The 21,173-nt window shown below is 36.7% G+C and overlaps 1 protein-coding gene across 1 annotated transcript in view; it reads right to left on the bottom strand.

The window, feature by feature from the left end:
• The window catches only part of TCERG1L (transcription elongation regulator 1 like), a 303,390-nt gene extending 282,458 nt beyond the window's left edge, over nt 1–20,932 (bottom strand). Inside the window, exons 1-3 of the mRNA XM_074236291.1 lie at nt 20,597–20,932; nt 18,131–18,277; nt 16,469–16,649 (exon numbers count right to left, since the gene is read on the bottom strand). Of these exons, the coding sequence (XP_074092392.1) occupies nt 16,469–16,649; nt 18,131–18,277; nt 20,597–20,932 (664 nt within the window). The remainder of the gene's footprint in view (nt 1–16,468; nt 16,650–18,130; nt 18,278–20,596) is intronic.
• Between the last annotated feature and the right edge of the window lie 241 nt (nt 20,933–21,173).

The raw sequence follows: 21,173 nt of genomic DNA, 5'->3' as shown, positions 1-21,173 counted from the left end.
CTCTGACATCCATGTGGTCATCTGGCTGACCTCTTGTATGATCCTAACCACCCAGAACAGTCTTTTAGCAAGATATTTGATTCCATAATATCTCTACAAACATACAAAGTGCCTTTTCATTAGAAATTCAACCTGCAAACATTGATATAAACAGTCAATTCTCTGTTTATGCTCCACAGCTCTATTTAAATTGTTACCTCTGGTTTTCAGTCCACCATTTCATATAACTACTGGACTGGAAGAGAAACAAATGTTATTTTGGCCTCAGAAGATGCAGAGTTTCCATATTGTTGCATAACATTTTGGAGTTGCTCATTTCAGTTAGGCATTTTTAATCTCATATCAATTAATATGCAATAAAATGAGCATTCATTTTATTAAAAATTAGCAATAAATTGCATTGTCCCAGTGACCAAATTGCTCATAATGTGCTTAGTAGTCTACATTTCCTGATTAATATAATGAAGTGAATGAGAGAAAGAAAGACAAAAGAAACAGCACTGGAGCAATGAGCTTCATTGCTTGAAAAGAATTAGCAGTTTTCAGAAAACTTCCATTCAAGATTGCTAGCCTAGACCCAACTTTTGGTCATATTTGGCTGTTCCCCATTTCTCTGGAGGTTTTCAAAGAGAATCTTTCATCCACAGGAAGAAAAAGAGCTAAAGGTCTTGAGTTTCCACCATGCAGAGGCTATGCTCTGAGTTTGGGGTGTTGTCAAGGTATTTCTAATGATAAGCCCTTTACTATAATTTTGGGGGCATGATAAGAGGATTTAAATTATGATCGAATGATTAAATATTCGATAAAGACATCAATCCATGGAATGATTGCTCTCCAGGAGTATTCACAAATCACATCTCCAGATGAAAATACTTCCTCCTTGTTGAAAGGTCTCTCATTCCATCTATCCTTGAACCTCCTCTTCTCAACTCTATAGTAAGCTCACCCACTCCCTGCACCATAGTTATTTCTGTGACTGCCTTCCCCACATGTAAATCAGGGAACCTTTAAGGGCAGAGTTTGGATACTAGCTAGCTTTGTGTCCTAAATGTCTGGCAAAATTCTCTACCTACAGAAGGTCCTAGTGTGAGTACATGTATGTGTTTTAATGAACTTGTGTGTTAATTGATGGCAGGGGCTAGCTTATAGTCTTTTCCCCCATGATACTTAATATTTAGGCACACTTAATTTGGTGCATAAACAATAGTGAAAACATTCCAAATCATGTAAAATCTTCATAAATATGATATTTATATTATAGACTTCAAGGTCAATGTGGGAAGAGGTCATAATAGTAACCATCTTGACTTTCCTTTACTGCCAAGTGCAGTGAATCTGTGGTAAATGAATAAAGTGACCCTCTCAAAAAAATTGCTGAGAAATTGTTTGTATCTGAGAACTCTATTTATCTCAACAAGTGGACACATAAATGAAGTAGAAGCAAGGCAGTAATGAGGTTGATTTTCTTGAGCGATTGCCCACCCCTTGTGAGACAATGAGCTCTTTAGCAAAATAGGGTCTCTTTGGGGCTTCATTTTCTTTCTCTCTAAGATGCAGCTCTTGGATGAGATATGCTGGAGGATCTTTGCCAGCTCTGTTATTTCTAAAACACAGCTAGATGGTCCAGTAGATGGAGTACTCTCCTTGGAGTCAGAAAGACCTGAGTGCAAATCCATCCTCAGATACTTATTAATTATGTGACTATGGGCAAGTCACATGATCTCTGCCTGCCTTATTTCCCTCATCTATAAAATAGAAATAATAACATCTAGCTGCCTGAATTGTTGTGAGGATAAAATGAGAAAATATTTGAAGGCACCTTTGCAAGCCATAAAGGGTTGTATAAATGATGCAAATCATATAATACTTCTCTCTGCGTCTGTGTCTTCGTCTCCACTTTGTTTCTTTCTCAGTCACTTTTCTTCTCTCTCCTCTCTCACTCTTAATCTCATCCTATCTTTCTTGACTACTTAGTCTTTGAAACCCTATAGCTCAGAAGGGAATATAGTGGGTTCCCTAGGGGGCTCAGCTTATCCTTAAAAGTAGTTTCCTTATTGCTTTCCATGGTGGGGTGGGGGGAGGGAAGTAAGATTGGGGGGAATTGTAAAACTCAAATAATATCTTTAATAAAGATTAATTTAAAAATTAAAAATAAATCACTAAAAATAAATCTTAGAGTAGTTAAAAGAAAGTGGTTTCCTTGCTGAGAGAGTTTGGCTGAATTTTAGAGACTGTCAAAATCATTAAGGCCATCACTGGAAGAAGCACTTTCTCTAGTCCAAAATGTGTATATTTTTGTACACAGAAAAATAACCCAAACACTTAAAATCAACTTCATTACCCAGTAGGAACTGCCATGGGCCAATTCTTTTTCAAATAAGCCACTCAAGGTTTCTCTGACCTTGAAAATCTTTTGTTTACATAAGTACCAAAGTCTTAGGAAGGCTTTCCCAAATACATGAAGCCAAACTCTGCTGTTTCTTATCAGACAGCTGTTTGGAAAGCATTTCATTTTGTTGGATGCACCCACAATTCATGTATGCTTCATACCTGTCTGATCACATCCTATGGCGGTAATGAGGAACAGGATAGCAAACTGAAGCACAGCCTTTTTCATGAGAGACATATTGACACTTCAGTGAAATTACACAGCTAATAATTTGTATAAATTCACTTTTTTAATTCTTATTTTGTTATAAAGATAACTGAACACTTTGTAACCAGAAAAGAAAATATGTTTTTACCATTATGACATGTCACACTATTTATCTACTTTGTATGACCAAAAGAGTATTTCAGAGCTATCACTGCATTTCAAGTCTAGTCAAGATTGCAGAGGCAGGGGCTTTCAGGTTCTCTTCTGGAGAAAAAACAAACAAAAAGACCACTATATCTGGCTATAGAAAGACCAAAGTCGTCTGATACTGTGGACCAGGACTACCAAGTCTCAGTAATTGATCTTTGATGCCTTTCTGAGATGTCAATTTGGAGATATGTTTATTTTGGTTAAGAATGGGGCACCTCAATATATGTCTCTTGTTGTTGAATTATTTCTCAACCCATTGGGATTTTCTTGGCAAAGTATGGGGATGATTTGCCATTTTAGTTTCCAGCTTATTTTACACAAGAGGAAACTGAGACAAACAGGGTAAAGTCACTTGACTAGGATCACACATCTGAAGATGACTCAGAAATTGTTCCATCCACTGCACCACCTAACTCCTCCTCAGTTTCTCTCACAAGGACTGATATTCCCATATCTGAGAGTCTTGATCATAAACGATGTGAATTTAGGAAATGGGTTATGAATGCATTTTGTTTGTCATTGTTAGTTGTTCATTTTTGCCAATAGTTAAGTGATTACATGGACAGAGCCCTAGGGCTTAGAGTCAGACTCAAACCTGGAAGACTTCCAATAACTTTGTGACCCTGAGCATAATATCACTGATATCATGGTCCTCTCAGAGAAGGAAGGACAAAAAACAGCCTATGTGAGTGGTAGGAGCTGTGCCACTGCTAGCCAGGTGAGCAACACAACTCTCATCTCCTTTCCTCTCCTCTGCTCTCCCTCTCCTCCTCAGACTTCTTCAGTCCTTCAGGCTTTGAAACTGTGCTCAGCATCCTTTAGCATATTTTCTTAAATTTATGGCTTTCCATTTCAATTTTCCAGCTTCTTTTCTATCGACCTAACTAAAGACTTCTTTTCAATTTCCTTTATCAGCTTATTTTCTTCATCTCATGGCCCCTAACAGCTTCATCCTGCATCTTCCTCTTTTATCTCTTTATTCCCTATCTCTTCATGACTGCATCAGCTACCATGGCTGTAATTATTATCTCTATGTAGTAACTTTCCATATCTATGTATCAAACACAACTCTCTCTCCTGAGCTCCTCTCAGACATCACCAAATGCCTACTGGATACATCAAACAAGATGCCACTGGAGCATCTCATACTTGATGCACACAAAAATGAGTTCATTATCTTTCCTTCCAAAGTTTGTCCTTCTTCTGAACATTCTTATCTATCTTAAAAGAACTATCAATATCCCAATCTCCAGGTTGCCCACCTAGATTTCTCACTCACATTCAAAATAGCGAATCAGGTCAATCAATCAGTATACATACATATGAATATATATATATATATATATATACATACATGCACATACATATATGGATATATATATATATACACTTGTGTATGTAACTGTTTTTTTTAGTTCTTTGTCTGTTTTTTTTTTATTTTAAAATGTCTACAACATGTTAATACTACTTTAGGTGCTGTGTATACCAAAAGGGGCAAAATAAAGTTCTTTTTCCCAAAGAACTCACAATTGAGTGGTGGAGATAATGAAAAAATATCTAGAGATATGCAACTAAACAGTCAATAATAGGGACAAATATCAACAGAGGAGGTATTAAAATTAAGGGAGTTTAGGAAAGGCTTTCTATAGAACCCAGAATTTTAGTTGATACTTAAAGAAAATGAGGTAAGTCAAAAGATTCTTTCGAGGAGGGAGAATGTTCCAAGCATGAAGGATGATCAGAGTCATTCTCTAGAGTCAAAATATAGTGTCTTTTATGTAGAACAAAAAGAGTCCAGTATTACTGATCAAAGAGGATATAAGTAGTGATTAATCTGCAAAATGACTCAATATCAGGAAAGAATTTTCTTATGATGGATGCTCAATGCCAATCTTAGAATTTTTCATTTAATCTTAGAGTCAATATGGAGCTACTATTTACAGACTGGGGAATGGGTCGACATGGTCAGTATTGTGCTTCAGGAAAATTACTTTGGTGCCTGAATAAAGAATAGATCAGAGTGGGAAAAAGCATGAGGCAAGCTGACCATTAACATTTCATTGACAAAATCCAGGTGTGAGGTAATGAGTGTCTACACCATGGTGTGCACAGTTTCAGATGAATGGGACTACTGGAGAAATCTTGCAAAGAGATGTCGGGGCTGCAAGGCACTGAAGAACTAAGGATGATACAAAGATCGTGAAGCTGAAAGACTCTATATAGTAGTAGGGAAGGTAGGAGATAGAGAGGGTTTGGGGAAAACAGGGAGTTCAATTAGACTGTTGGATTTCAGTTGCCCACAAAACATCTAGTTATAGATTTTTTAAAAACAGTTGGAGATGTGATATTGGAGGTTAGAAGAGGGATTAGGGAAGAGTAGATAGATGAGAGAATCATCAGCACATGGATGGCAAATATGTGAACTGAGGAGATCACTAAATGAAGCAATATAGAGGGAGAAGAGAAGAAGGTCCAGGATAGAACTGAGGGCTGCCTACAGTTAGAGGGAGTGATCTGCATGAGGATCCAATAAAAGAGAAGAATTGGTCATATAGGTAGTAGGAAAAATAGGAGAGATCAGTATCCTGAGAAAAGAATATTAAGAATATAATCAATAGGGTCAAAGGCTGGAGAGAGATAAAAAAGAATGAAAAGTGAGTAGAGATGATTAGATTTTTCAATTAAGGGATTATTGGTGACTTTGTCAAGCAGAATGATTAATTTGGAAATCAAATTGTAAGGGGCTAAGAAGTGAGTGAAAATAATATGACTAACATGGAAATATGTTAAATATGATTGTAATTATGCACCCTATATCAGATTACTTATTATCATGGAAGGGGGAAGGGAAGGAAGGTAGAAAAATGTAAAATGATGCTTACAAAAAGATGAATGTCATAAGGTATTTTTGTATGAAATTGAAAAAAGTAAAATAACATTGAAGAAAAAGCAACGAGAAGAGAATGTAGAAACATCTAACATACATAAACTTTTTGAAAAATTTAACCACAAAGGGCAAGATATGTATGTATACATATATATATATATATATATATATGTATTATGAAAATAGATGTAGGAGATAGAAGGATCAAGTGAATGTTATTTATAGTTAATGGAGAATGGGTCTTTAGACAGGAAGAAATGGAAAATAAATGATAAGAGAGGAGATGAAAAAGATTGCAGTCTATTAGAAGACACATGAAAGAATGGGTCGCAAATAGATAAAACAGTTAGGCTTGGTAGGAATAAGGTCATTTCATCATGTGAGACAAGGGTGAAGGAGAAGACAGTTGCAAAAGGTAACTGAGTGATAGGAGATAAATGAGAAGAAGGGGAGCACTTAGCAACTGGCCTCAATTATGTTTTTGTAAAATATTAGGCAAGGTTATCAGTTGAGGAAGAAGAAAGGGAGTCATGAGAGGCTTAAGGAGAAATGAAAAGGTTTGGAAGAGTTGCTGTGGAGAATGGGATGATATAGGATATATCATATAGGATATAGGATGGATATAGGAGAATATCCTAACCCAAAGGTTGATTTGAAGTTGTGTAATTAAATTTGTAGTGGATTCCATGGGAAAGGTTGTAGGATTTTCTCTGCCTTTGTTCACTAGCAATTAATTGGAAAGAAAGAGATATCTGGTATGAGTGACCTATGACTTAGGCTCCACAGAGCACAATTAATAAATTGATAAAGGAGATGAGGAGTCAAAAGAAAGAGTACAGAGCTGAATTGCTTTACCAAGGGGTCAAGGTGAGGAAAAAGAGGAGAAAGTGTTCACTGCAGACCATATGACTTTGGAAAGAATTGTGGATTCATGGGTTTGGAAGGTGGTGTCAAATCTTATCCTTTCTAAGGCTACCTGTTACATCACTCCCTTTCTCTCTCTCCTGTCTGCCTTTAGTTCACATGAATGCTTGACTGGCATATTAGAAGACTTCTGCAGGTGTCTAGGTGGCACAATGGATAGAGCACAATGTCCCTTTTTTATTAAAGCATACCTTTTTGGATAAGTCTAAAGATGTGTTTACCTGGGTCTTTCTACTGGATCGATCAGTTAATGGTGTGAAATTACTGAAAGCATGTAGAGTCTCAGGAAATGTTTAAGATCCCATGCTTGTAGTTTTAGTTTCCATTCACTAATTTGATGACTGAGTATTGATATAGTGGCAATTAGGTGTCAAAGTTCATACAATGTTGAACTTAGATTCAGAACATTAAATTAGAATATTAAATAATAGACTCAGGAATATTAGAACATTATTTCAAATCTTGTTTTATATATTTAATATATGTGTGAATTCAGATGTATCATATAATCTCTCAGTCTCTGTTTTCCCTGCTATCAAGTGGGGATAATAATAGAATCTATCTTGCAATTATAATAAAAACATATAATAATAATAATAAAGAAAAATTTAATAATATTTGAAAAGAGTTTTGCATACATTACAATCTTATGTGGGGGCAGCTAGATGGTATAGTGGTTAAACACCGGCACTGGAGTCAGAAAGGATTGAGTTGAAATCCGGCCTCAGACACATGATAATTACCAAACTGTGTGACCTTGGGCAAGTCAATTAACCCCATTGCCTTGCAAAAAACAAAAACAAACAAAAAAATCTAATGTGAATATTTAGTTGCAGTAGTAACAATAGTGGCAGTAGTAATGCTTGAAGTGGTAGTATTAGTGATGGTGTTAGTAGGATTAGAAGTAACAACAATCATGGTCATTATTGTGGTAGTAATGAAGAAGAGGAAGAAGAAGAAGAAGAAGAAGAAGAGGAGGAGGAGGAGGAGGAGGAGGAGGAGGAGGAGGAGGAGGAGGAGGAGGAGGAGGAGGAGAAGGAGAAGGAGGAGGAGGAGGAGGAGAAGGAGAAGGAGAAGGAGGAGAGGAGGAGGAAGAGAGGAGGAGGAGGAGTAAAAGGAGAAGTAAAAAGAGGAGCTGAGCAATAGAAGTTGTAGGAATAAAATTCACAGTATTCATAAACTAATCAATCAATAAAAAATCTAATCATTTTTCTTAACACATGATTAAATAAAACTCTTAAAATATCATCATTCATATCTAAACCCAAGATACAACAATGATTTGTAAAATATTTAGAATAATTTTTTCATAGATTTCACATACAAATTCTCATCATATTCAAGCTACAGGGAACACAAAGCTGTCAAAATATAGAGACTGAGTGGAAGAAATAAAACTTATATTGAAAAAAGAATTAAGTATGCAATATTAATCTCATAATTCTAGGAGTTTTCTTTTAAAAACCTTGTCATACCTAAAGGGCAACAAAAATGTGCATACCCTTTGACCCAGCAATACCACTACTGGGTCTATACCCTAAAGAGATGATGAAAAAGGGTAAAAACATTACCTTTACAAAAATATTTATAGCAGCCCTGTTTGTGGTGGCAAAGAATTGGAAATCAAGTGAATGTCCTTCAATTGGGGAATGGCTTAGCAAACTGTGGTCTATGTATGTCATGGAACACTATTGTTCTATTAGAAACCAGGAGGGATGGGAATTCAGGGAAGCCTGGAGGGATTTGCATGAACTGATGCTGAGTGAGATGAGCAGAACCAGAAAAACACTGTACACCCTAACAGCAACACGGGAGTGATGATCAACCTTGAAGGACTCGCTTATTCCATCAGTGCAACAATCAGGAACGATTTTGGGCTGTCTGCAAAAGGCCACTTGTATCCAGATAAGGAGCTGTGGAGTTTGAACAAAGTCCAAGGACTATTCCCTTTAATTTAGAAAAAAAAACAGATTATCTTATTGTCTGATCTTGTCACCTCTTAGACTTCTCTTCTTTAAGGACATGAGTTCTCTCTCATCACACCCAATTTAGATCAAGGTACAACATGGAAACAAAGTAAAGACTGACAGAGTGCTTTCTGTGGGGGTGGGGGGTGGGGGGAGGGATTCAAGATAGGGGAGAAAATTGTAAAACTCAAATAATATCTTTAATAAAAATTAATTTAAAAAAAGAAAAAGCCTTGCTTGTGATTACTTCTGATGTTTTATTTTTCTGAGCGTTTTAAAAAATGCTTCAGTGTCAACCTTGTTGGACTTGCTCATTCCATCAGTGAAACAACCAGGGACAATTTTGGGCTATCTGTAATGGAGAATGCCATCTGTATCCTGAGAAAGAATTATGGACTTTGAACAAAGACCTTCAAATTAGAAACAAAAAAACCCATTATCTTAATATGTAGTTCTACTATCTCATACCTTATTTTTCTTTCTTAAGGATATGATTTCTCTCTCATCACATGCAACTGAGATCAATGTATACCATGGAAACAATGTAAACACTAATAGAATGCCTTCTGTGGGGGTGGGGGGGGAGGGAAGCAAGAATGGGGGGAAATTATAAAACTCAGAATAAATGAAATCTTTCTTAAAAAAACAAAAAAAACAAAAAAAACCTTGTCATAGGGGCAACTAGGTGGCGCAGTGGATAGAGCACCGGCCTTGGAGTCAGGAGTACCTGGGTTCAAATCCAGCCTCAGACACTTAATAATTGCCTAGCTATGTGGCCTTGGGCAAGCCACTTAAGCCCATTGCCTTGAAAAATATAAAAAAAAAAAACCCTTGTCTTAAGCTCACTGAAAGAGGTCACCTCCAGATACTGTTACTCAATTATCAAAAAAGAGATTTATCTGCCATCTCCATTGAACCTAATAGAAAATAATGGGCTAACAATTTATCCTAAAATCATTTCAATCTAGACACATTAAATCAGATAAGAAAAAGAAAACATTATCACTCATATTTCTTTATTGATTTCTAGTTAACAAAATTCAATCTTTAAGAAATCCTCAAGGAAATGACAAAATTTTAAGTTAAAACGATTAGTTCATGCTTTTACTTTATAACGTTTGGATAACATTTGGACCCTTCTGGCAATAATCACTAGTAATTCAAGAGAATAAGCCCTTTTTCAGAGAAAAAGAAAAAAAATAAAAACTTCAACCATAAGACATCTTAAATACTATCACATTGTTTCACCCTTCAGTCACTGATTAGGTTGATTTCAAACTATAATCTGAAAAGAACTGAGGTTTTGCCTAGTATTCATTGAAAATACTTAGTATAAATTGATTTGTGATTTTAAGAAAGCACTGGCCCATCTTATTAAATATGTATCAGAAAATAATCTAAATTTTAGGAGAAAACTAATCCCTTTCCTTTTCTTTTATATGTTGTAGTTCTGCTCACCATGTTTAAAAATGTCTGTGTCATATAATGATGGGTCTATAAAGAGGAGGAGTGGAGGGAATAAATTTAATAACTATTATATGCCAATCTCTAAGTGTTTTATAAATATTGTCTCATTTGATCTTCACAGGATTGTTTTGCTAAAGGTACTGTTAGTAATGCCAGTTTATAATTGAGGAAACATGGACAGACAGACAGTAAGTAACTTGCCCAGGGTCACGTAGCTAGGAAGAATCTGAAAGCAATTGAAATCCACACTTTCTTGACTTCCTGACAAGGATAATTCCATTTCACAAAAGTCCTAATAAATCCAACTGTGGTAAGAAACTTGATGATTTCCAACATCCAACACATTTATGATTTTATTTAATTCTCTCCACAATGATTGAATCTTGCTATTTATATTTTATAGAAATGGAATGATTTAGGGGAAATCTACATGATTTGATCATTTTCACAACTCATATACATTGGAAGGATCATTCAAATCTATCGCTCTATGATCAGTCAATGAGTCACCAAGCATTGTGACATGATTCTAAATCTGTATTAAATGATGAAGATACAAAACAGGGAACGATAATCACCCTTTCATGGAGATCACAGTCTAATGGGATGGACTAGACATGGTACAAACAGATGTGCAAAAACAAACCAAAACCAAAAAAAAATCTATACAGGATGAAGCTGCACCTAAGGAAAGCATTTGAACTAAGGAATCTAAAAAAGGCTCTCTGTGCAAGGCAAGGATTGAATTTTTGAACCTGGATGTAATAAGGAGACAGTGAAGGGTAGACAACTTAGGTGAGAAAGAAAATGATGCTGTCTTCAACAGAATATTAGCCCATATCTCTTATGGACAATTTGGCTAAATTTCTTGAAAAGGCCCTTTATAATAGGCCCTTCCATTTGACCTCCTCTTCACTAGACTCTCTAGAATACAACTTCTGACTTATCATTTAACAAAAAAAAGAAAATCCTTCCCTCTTCAAAGTTGACAAGGACTTTTTTTCTCCCAATAAACTTTTAATTCCACAGTCTAAAGGCCTAGTCACAATTTTCTACTTCTAGACTTCTGTAATTTTTGACTCTTTTGACCATCCTCTTATCTTTGATATTTTTTTTTCTCTAGGTTTACAGAGCACCACTCTCCCCTGTTTGTCCTATCTCTCTAATGGCACTGCTCTGTTTGCTTTGTCTCTTCCAGGCCTAAGAATTGGAAGACCTCAAGAAGAAAAGATAGTTGAGCAGGTTCACCAGTGTTAAAGATAGGGAAGGGAGGAAAGTGTAGCCAATGCTGTGGTGCAGGCCTGAGAACATTTAAGCAATAAATGGATTGGATATCAAAATAAGTAAGAAGACTCCATAAGGGGAAAGGAGAAGCTAAGTTGGAACCCCCATAGATTAAGTTCAGATAAGGAAATTCCAGGTAATAGTCAACACTGTCAACCATACCAATTACTTGTCTCTCTGTGTCTTCTTTAGATACACAACTCAGGCCCATGACAAAATCCTGGAATTGATCATTTCTTATAATTCTTCCCTTTCTTTACCTTGGTCTGTTTTCTCAGGGGGACAAAAATGACCCTTTTGGGAGTATTTCATCAAAGCTTTCCATACACATCTGAAAAAATAATATGTTCTTATTTTACAGAAAATCTGAAATGCATTTCTGTGCTATAAGAAATCAACTTTAGCTTTAGTTTTAAAATGTTTCACATTTAAAATTTGTCATTGGACTGTGGATGCTGGAGAATACTCACTGAACAACTTTAAAAGTAAGTAAAGTCTTAAAGTATAGGTCTAGTAGTAGTTTCCAAGGATACAAATAAACACACACACATGCACACGCACACAAAACACACACACACACACACATACATATACAGTCATGAGGTATTTTTGGTCACTATAAGAGGCATAATCAATTACGTATGAAGAGATGATCTCTGTATTGATTGAAGGACTAAATTGTATATCCTGATGGCATAATAGTTTTTCTGACTTTCCCATATTTGCTTATCGAATCTTTCTCTGATGTCAAACTGATATGTTAAAATTATTTTGACATATCAAAAGAGGTAATTATTTTCATAGCATGAATCATCAGATTACACTTCTAAAGAGCAGTAATCCAAAAATGAAATAATTTGATCTAGGAGCTTCATTTTCTTTTTGACAATTGTGACTATAACTGTAGATTTACCTTCCAAGCTATGAGATTGGAAGCATACTTCTCTAATAACTACACTAAACATTTTTTCTTTAGTTTTGTAATTATTTTGGCAATATGTTTTATAATGAAAAAGAAAATCTTATTTTCCCAAAATTTGGATATATTTTGGGAAGAAACAAAATTGGCAGTCTTCCCAGCACTTTGCTCAGATCTTCTGTTTTTTTCTGAGTATATAGGTTAATGACCCTTTTTTTTTCATCCTCAGACTGTTTTGTCCCCAAATATAACTGATTATCACAGGTCAACCATTTACAATGGTTATGAAAGTAAGGGGATGGGAATACAATATTCTGGTATTTTAATGAAGGGTTTAGTAACCACTAATGACATTCAACAGCCTACTTAACTAGAAATGATTTTCATGAAGGCATGATTGAGACACAACTTTATGACTGGATCAAACATCAGGGATGATTACAGGTATGAGAGACTGTAGAATAATCAACCTACAAACTCTTCACTGCTTCAGATGTCTACCCAAATGATTGAAAAGGAGATGATACTCATTTGACCAACCTCTACTACTGAATTTCATATTATGACAAAAAAGATATCACATTACTTTTGAAACTAATAAAACCTATGAATTAAATGCAGGGATAGAATACATCTGATTTCAAATTACTCCAAGTGTTTTCAGTGTTCTCTAACTCTATTGCTATATAATAAAATAGAATGTTTTTCAGATCATTGATATTAATGACAGGGTGGGGCTGGATAGTCTAATGGATCCTCAAGTCTCTTATTCTGTTCTAAGCCTCATCTTCACCAGCATTGGCCATGGGTCAGAAACTAATACTCTTTTCCACAACTTTTCTGTTATCTACTACTGAAGCAATGAAATGTTTTTTCTCCTTAAATGTGAAACAATATATTTTATAATTGCTGTGACCTACATGAAGGTTATTTGACTAAATATATCATTGAATTGATAAGAACGTGTTAGTATTTGTCTCATTTAAACAAATATCATACAATAATAAATAGGCTGCCTAGGGAGATAGTGAACATCCCCTCACTCAAGGTCTTTGAGGTAAAACAGAGTAAATATTGGATATAGAATAGAGGTGACATTTGAATTACCCATTTGTATATATATATATATATGTATGTATGTATATATACCCTCAAAAGTCTCTTTTAGTCCTGATATTATTGATTGCAACTCCAACATGAATGTGAGCATGTACATGAAGTCCATTGAACATGAATTTTAGGGCCAGGAAAATTGTAAGGAAAATCTTGTTTGCCATACATATTGCCTATGACCCCAGAAAAATCATTTGCTGTTTTAGCACTCGAGGCAAAATTCTAGGATGATAATTTGTAGGGGAAATGCTAACTTTCATTGATAAAGGAAGTTCCTCACCCCACCCCACCCCAAGTTCACTCAAATGAAATCATAAATTCAAGCTTAATTTTGAGAAATTGAATTTAGATAATTTTATTTCCTCGGGAACTCTATAACTTGTCATTTTCATTTCATCTATAGTAAGAATGAACTTTCCACAAAAAAAAAGTATTCTTTAAAAAAATTCTGGAAATTCTGCACGTCCAAGCATAAGGGAGGAAAAAAACTTTGAGAGACATATCTTTTAGCTCAAAAACATTTTCTTGTCATTACCTGATCTGTAATTAGGCAGACCTTTGCAATCACTGAACTATGTTTAATTCCAATTTCTAGACAATTTACTTTCCTTTGGTTGAAGATGAAAATGGTGATCTCCTAAATGATCATCACCACTTAGATCTCTTTCATTCCTAAAATTTCATGTTCTATTCCACCGTGACATTTTTAATAACTTATCTAAGCTACTAGGATCTATGTGACCTATTAATAAAGTGGTATCTAAATGGACATTTTCATGCATTTGAGTGTCAGGAGTATTTAAATTTTAAATTCCATTATTATTAATAATAGCTTTGATTTAGAAAGTCTTTAAAAATTGGAAAATAGCACTTTACAAAGCTCTCATTTCATTTTCACAACAACTTTGTGAGGGAGGTATTATATTTTCCCAACTTTACAGATGAGGGAACTAAATGAGATGAGTATTAAGTAACTTGCCCAGGGTCAAATATATTGTAATTATTGAAAACCATATTTGAAATCAGGTCTTCCCAACTGTAGGGTCAGGATTCTAATTGTGTAATGAAGCTAGCACTAAAGCCCCCAATGGCCCTTCCTAATGATTAAGGGATTTTACTTGACTCAACTACAAATAATATCCAACATTATCTGAGACCAGTTGGTCCTGACATCATTATCTTCAATTCCATAGTATTTACTGTGTCACAATGGATGTACAATCCTTGAAATTTTTACTGGAGCAAGTACATTTCCTTTAAAAAGCGACAATGTAAATATGTTGAAGCCACATTTCCTTGTGATTTTCAAATTAGGAAAAAAGACAGGGGAGAAGGAGAGAAAGTTATGAATTTCCCCAAATGATAGACCAAAGCAAGAAGGAAAGTTACTTTATTGTTTTTGCTTTTCAGTATGTTATTAAAAAAAAAAAAACTTTTGACAAGAAAGTTGAAACTCTAAAGGCCTTTAAATAGATATTATAAAATATTTATCAAAGAATATTGCTGAGAAGTCACATGTGTCATCAGGGTTTTTTTCAAGAACCAGACTTACATGCATTCACACTTGATGCTACAAAAGTACAAAAGCTCAGCATTCATCAAAAAAAAATATTGAACTCAGATTATTCCTGCTACACACTTGGTAGCCAATCAACCTGATAAAAACTTGCCAAAACAGTCAAAAATATTGGTTGTTGAGTTGATAGGACAAAGGAAGGTCAAGTTGACTGAATGTTGTTCACTGAATAAGTTGGTTGGATTTATTCATTCACTCAACAACCTATTAGTAATCTATTCTACAAAACAACTGTGTTACGATCCTTGGAAGAATTAGGGGGTTGGCCCTACACTCATTACATCAAATTGTAGTCACAATCATGTTATTATCAAAGAAGTCTGTGAATTGGTAAAAAATGATCTAATTTCATCATATGTTCAGAATGTAACATATCCAAACAAAAAAAATAAACTGGAGACCCAAATAAGCAAAGCCTTTTTCACTGAGTGAAAATCAAATAAGAAGTATTGTTTTTTTATAAACATATTTATAAATATATAATTGTATGATGTTGATTTACTTTACAGTTAATCAATAATTTAAGAAAGAAAAAAGCAGAAGGCATTTCACAGGCAAATATCATTGCAACTTCTGAAAAATAGAAAACATTTAAATTGTTCTATAGGACTCAGTGTTAAATAAGATTCATTGCTCATTAGTATAAGGGATGCTTGTAAACAATAGGAAAATGAATTATTTTTTTTCCCTAAGAGAATTCTCCATGATTCAAAGGAAATTTTCCTTCTTAATACATTTTTAAAAATATATGGCAAGGAAATGGCAAAGAAAAACATAATTGTGAAATATTAAAACCAATTACATCATAGAAGAGAGTTGGGAGAATGTCGATGGGACCAGTATTTATTTGTCTGAAATAACTACGAGTCAAGGATATATTTAAATGCATTTTTAAATGAAAAAGTATTTCATTATTTCTCCATCATTACATGGTTAATGTAAAAATATTCTGTTGAGAAATGGAGTCTTTTTTTAAACCAGGGAAAATGATCTTTTAGGTTACTGAAACTTTAAATCTGAACAAAATTCATCTTCAAAACAATCTATTTCCTTCATTTCCCTTTATGATGACTTTTCACACCTTGTAAAGAATGGCAAAGTGCTAATATTTTTAAAACATTTAAAATGTAGCGGACCATTCAATGATTTTTTTTCAAGTTGACTGTCCCATAAAAGCATTTTTTAACTGGGCTGACCAAACAATTAGTCTATATTATTAGTGGCCAACAGATGGTAAGATAAAATTATAAAAATAGAACACTGATTAAAAAAATTTCTATATATTATCTCATTCATCATTTCAGCTTGTTAATATACTTTATCTCTTAAACAACAATGCATAATGAAGATAATACCTATGTTCTTTATATCGGATTATCTCCTGTCCACTCAAACAGATTTTTTTAACAAAATGATGTTTCCATGAACATCAACTACATATAATTCATAATGACTGTCATATGATAATAAGTTGGAGAGAGCAAAAGATGATGAATAGAAGTAATCACCATCATTGTTTACCAACCTGGTATAGGCTGAGGTGCTAACACCACTGTGGGGAGATGCCTGGAGGCAGGGGCTGGTCTAGATACAGCCATGGCCACCTGGTTTGTCATTAAATGTGGCTTTTCAGGTCCATGAAACAATCTTGATTCCTCAGGATGTATCCAAGTAGAGTCCAGAGCAAATGTGTTATTTAAATATATCTGTCCAAGATAAAGTAAAATGAATCTCTTAAGTAAGTTTTCATAATCCACAAAAGTAATGCTATCAGGAACATGTATTCAGTCCTGCCTTAAACTGATTCAAAATAATGGACATTTCCTTTCTGAACATAGAAGAAATAATTGTTTTTTAATTAATGTAGATAAACTATCTTCTAATAACAATCAGTTAGACTGTGTCTATACTTGGTTTTGAAAACTGTAGCAAACTTGCAGTCAAAGTTTGGAAATAAAAGAACAATATCAAGCCTTTTTTATATTAGGTAGTGGAAAGAATTGTGATGAATTGTCCTCATAGGTAATAGGGAGATATCCTTCTCTCTTTTTGGGGGGGGTTGTTTTTTTGGATTTTGTTTTTAGTTAGTAAACTTGACTCTAAAAACCAAGGTCAATGACAATACAAAGTCGAAGACATCTGAAAGTGATAAGCATTATTTCCAGTCAATAAAAGGAGGCCACTCTAGCCAAGTCACTGTTTTCAGTAATGTTATGAATTAAGTGACACATGGCAACAAGGTGAGATCCAACCTGGCCATGACTTGGAAAGAATTGGATATGCTTTCAGACTTTGGTTGAAGACCAAAAAACTTTGCCTGTGCAACACAATCAAATGGACTTTAAGACATTTGGAACACTCTGATATCTTTGGCTTAAATAGGTTACCAAAATGCAAATTTCATTTCCAATTATCCTCTTCTCATTTGAGTGCAATATACATAGATCAAAATAATAATCAGATTCTGCCTTCAATTGTGAATGTCTGAGAAGAACAACAATCTGAATTTGTTTAGGGTGAGGAAGAGAGAAGAGAGAGGAGGGAGAAGTCCTCATTTTATCAATTACATGTAACATGTTGAGCTAAACAAAAGCTAATAAATATGGTACTAAATGAAGATGCCAGAACACTTGCCTGGGTTCCAATTTTGCATTTGTTTCTTAAGTTTGTGAGCATGAAGCAATCACTTAGCCTCTTATAAACTCCAATTGCATGTAAATGCATCTACTAAAACCAGTTGACTTCTGCTTTGGTGGAAAGTTCATTACTTTAATATGGACATTTCTACATACGTATGAGTATATTATGCATACATATGGGCATTATACACATATAATATTCTCTGATACTAACCAACTAACTTTAAAGATTCTAGAATATAAACCATTCAAATAGGCAAAGAAGAAAAAGCATAAAATATCAAATTCAAAAATCTACTAAAATGAAATGCCAATGAGAAATAATACAGTCATTGACTTGAAGTTTTAAAAAAATGAAGACATAAGGTTTTAATCCCTATAAAATATTGGCATTTTTTATCAGGAATTCTTACAGTGAAAGGGTTTAGGTAAAGGGTTGCTCTGCTGCAATAATATTTTTTTAAATGTTACTGTTTTCTCTCATAGTTACATGCAGATATTTTGACAGTAAAAATCTATTGTTTGAACTAAATTATTGGCATTTTTACCTTGCAGTTGGGCATCCTCTTGTCTAGCCAACTTTTCCCTACAGGAGGTGGAAGAGCAGAAGTGTATACATGGGGGAAAATGGGGATCAAATCCACATTAGAAGAGGGAGAAAATCCTATCACAGGTGACTGAGTTCCAAACATCCACTACAAAACAAAATGATAGAAAAGGGAAATTGAAGTTTGGTTTATTCTAACATAAATCCACAATACTCAGGACTAAGTAACTGCTGATTTATACAGGGACCTTTGAATCCAATGACTGTTTTTTTTAACAAAAAAGACATATTTAAATTTCTTAAGGTGATTGAAATATCAAATCATTTTTCCCATTCTGCAGTGTTAAATGGAGTACCACAATTCATGAACAGTGAACAAGATGGCAAATATATTGGTTTAGTAACATTACAAATCACTGTTGAGTACTGCATTATTGAATACTAACAGAAAACTAAGTTTCAAGAATAAACACACCCAGTATATAAATAATGAGATAAGGAGGAGAACCCCTCAAAAATGTAAAAAAAAAGATCGCCCACTATAAGGAAAAGAGATGAAAAATGCATTTTTCACCCTTGAATTGCTTTGATAAACATGAAAAATTCTATATTTCAAGATATTTCAAGATTAATGACCCATTTCTATGAATTTAAGATAATAAAAGATCATCTTCTCCCTAATGAACACTTCCCTTAATGACTCCTTTTTCTTCTTCATTAAAAATTAGCTCAAGAATTAAGGCTTAACAATTTTGAAGAGTCTTTCAAATAAAATAAAACTGCATTATTGAGTCTAAAATGACTAACAAGACCTAATGCATATAACACAATGGTAAAAACTAACATTGAGTGTGAACAGCTCAAGGCTTTCAAAAAAGATTCATTTATATACATAATTGAATCTGCATTAGTGAGTACTAATATGAGGTGTGGCTTACTGATGGAGCAAATATGACAACATCTATTTAAGTTTTAGGATCATACATATTATATACATGTAGAGAATATTATATATATGTATACATATATATATATATGAGCTGCTTTTCAGGGTAAACACTGTGCTTTTGATTCTAAAACTTCATATTTTATAGTAAATCCAAAAGCAAAAGGAAAGGAAAAGTATACATCCTAGTGTTTTCCTTTTTTCCTTCTTCCATTTACACACACACACACACACACACACACACACAAATGCAGCTTTCTAAACAGAAAATGTTAGTTCCTTGGTATTATATACCTCTAGTGGCAGCATTCAGACATGACATGCTCCAAAAATGTAGCAATGGCTAGAGGTTTTTAAAATAAACCCAAAAAGAAACTGGACAGATATGAAAATATCACCAGAGCTTAATGCATGATGGAGTTTTAATTCACATAGTCCACTTTTAAAGGTGGAGGGGGGTGCTGCATCCATTTCACAGGATGTAACTGGAATGAGATGCATAGAAGTCTTCTTTTCTCACGGCATTTATTAAAATATGGCAATGATCAGAGAAAGGGGCAAGGTCCCCTAAAATGTAAGATCTGCACAGATACAGAGAAGACACCCGACAAGCATTTCCTGAAGGGAGACCTCTATTCCACCTCCTAATTGAAATCACTAAACCTTCTGTCTTTTCTGACTCCTTTTATCTTCGTGTCTTTCTCTCTCTGTCTCTGTTTCTCCTAGTCTCCCTCTGCTTCCCTCATCCGCTCCTTGATCCTTGCCCTTGGTTCCTCACTCCCTCTTCTTTCCCATCTCAGTCTCTTATTTGAGACAAACTCTCCTGAAGTGCAGGACGCCAAGAAGCAATTCTCTGGCACTAGCAGGACAAGGGCAGCGGGTTCAGAAAACATGCAGCTTTGCCAGTCCATTTCCCTCAATTTCTTGCTTTTTTCCTCCACCCACTTCAGTGGACTAAGGTTTGGCTTAGTGAGTGCCCTCGGTCTTATTTAAGGGCGGGGGGGGGGGGGATACCCACTACCCACCCAGGTCGGAAGGAGCCATAACGATGGATTCGCAGCCCCCGCCGTGTGCTGTGGAAGTCTGCCAGGGACTGGCAAAGTATTAACTTCTGGGTTAGTAACTCCGCCATGGTAGGTGCATGGCTGCAGCCCAGCCTTGGCCAGACTGGAACTTCAGCACCACTGCCTTCTGGACAGCGGAAGCACGCTGGGAGAAGAAAGTTCTGGCCTGGCTGCTGGCTCTCTGGCCAAAGGGCTCCCCCGCCTCGAGGGGGAGCGCCCCAAGAGCTGTCAGGCTCCCGAGACCCCCTGAGCCCCGGAACTTTGGGGGTGGGGGCGAAGGGGCCGCTGCCAGGCTGCAGAGGGAGCCTTCTGGAAGTCCGAGCCCCGGAGGGGGCTGGAGGGGAAGAGGCAGGCAAGGGGTGGGGGGGAGCAGAGGCAGCCCCCCCAGGAGACCCGGCCGAGGCTGGGGTGGTGGGGGGACCCGGAGGGCACGGGGAAGGGGGCAGCCCATCCTTACCTGCTCGTTCAGCGCGGGGTACTGAGGCGCCGGGGGGCTGGCCGCCGCTGAGGACACGGGGAGCAGCGGGAGGAAGGAGGGCTCGCAGGGCAGCTGCCAGCCGGGCCCCCCTGGCAGCAGGGCTGGCGGCGCCTGGGGAGGGGTGGGCAGCAGGAGCGGCGGGGGCACCACCCCCGCGGCCAAGCGCAGGAGCCCCCCGGAGCCGGGCACCATCCACAGGCAGGGCGGCGGCGGCGGCGGCGGGGACAGCTGGCCGCCCAGGGGCCAGAGCAGCGGCGGGCCGGGCTGCGGGGGCCGCCGGGGCCGCCGCCGGGCGAGGCTCGGACCCGGGAGCATCCTACATGCCGCGAGGAGCCGCGGCGCTCAGCTGCTCGGGCGGCCCCGGGCAGGGCCGGCCGCGGGCAGGGGCGGCGGCCGGCGGGGAGCCAGGGCCCATCGGGGCCGGCGGCGGGAGCCCGGCAGCCCCGAGCCCGGGCAGCGCCGCGCAGCCCAGCTCCGCCGGCTCCACCAGCAGCCGAGTGCCAGCCCCGCTTCATTCAGGAGCGACGCCAGGCGGCGCCCCGCCCCTGGCCCGGCC

This window comes from Macrotis lagotis, chromosome 4 (assembly GCF_037893015.1).
Source record: "Macrotis lagotis isolate mMagLag1 chromosome 4, bilby.v1.9.chrom.fasta, whole genome shotgun sequence".
Classification (NCBI taxonomy): domain Eukaryota; kingdom Metazoa; phylum Chordata; class Mammalia; order Peramelemorphia; family Peramelidae; genus Macrotis; species Macrotis lagotis.
The sequence above is the reverse complement of the archived record's forward strand: the minus strand, read 5'-3'. Positions and strand labels throughout refer to the sequence as shown.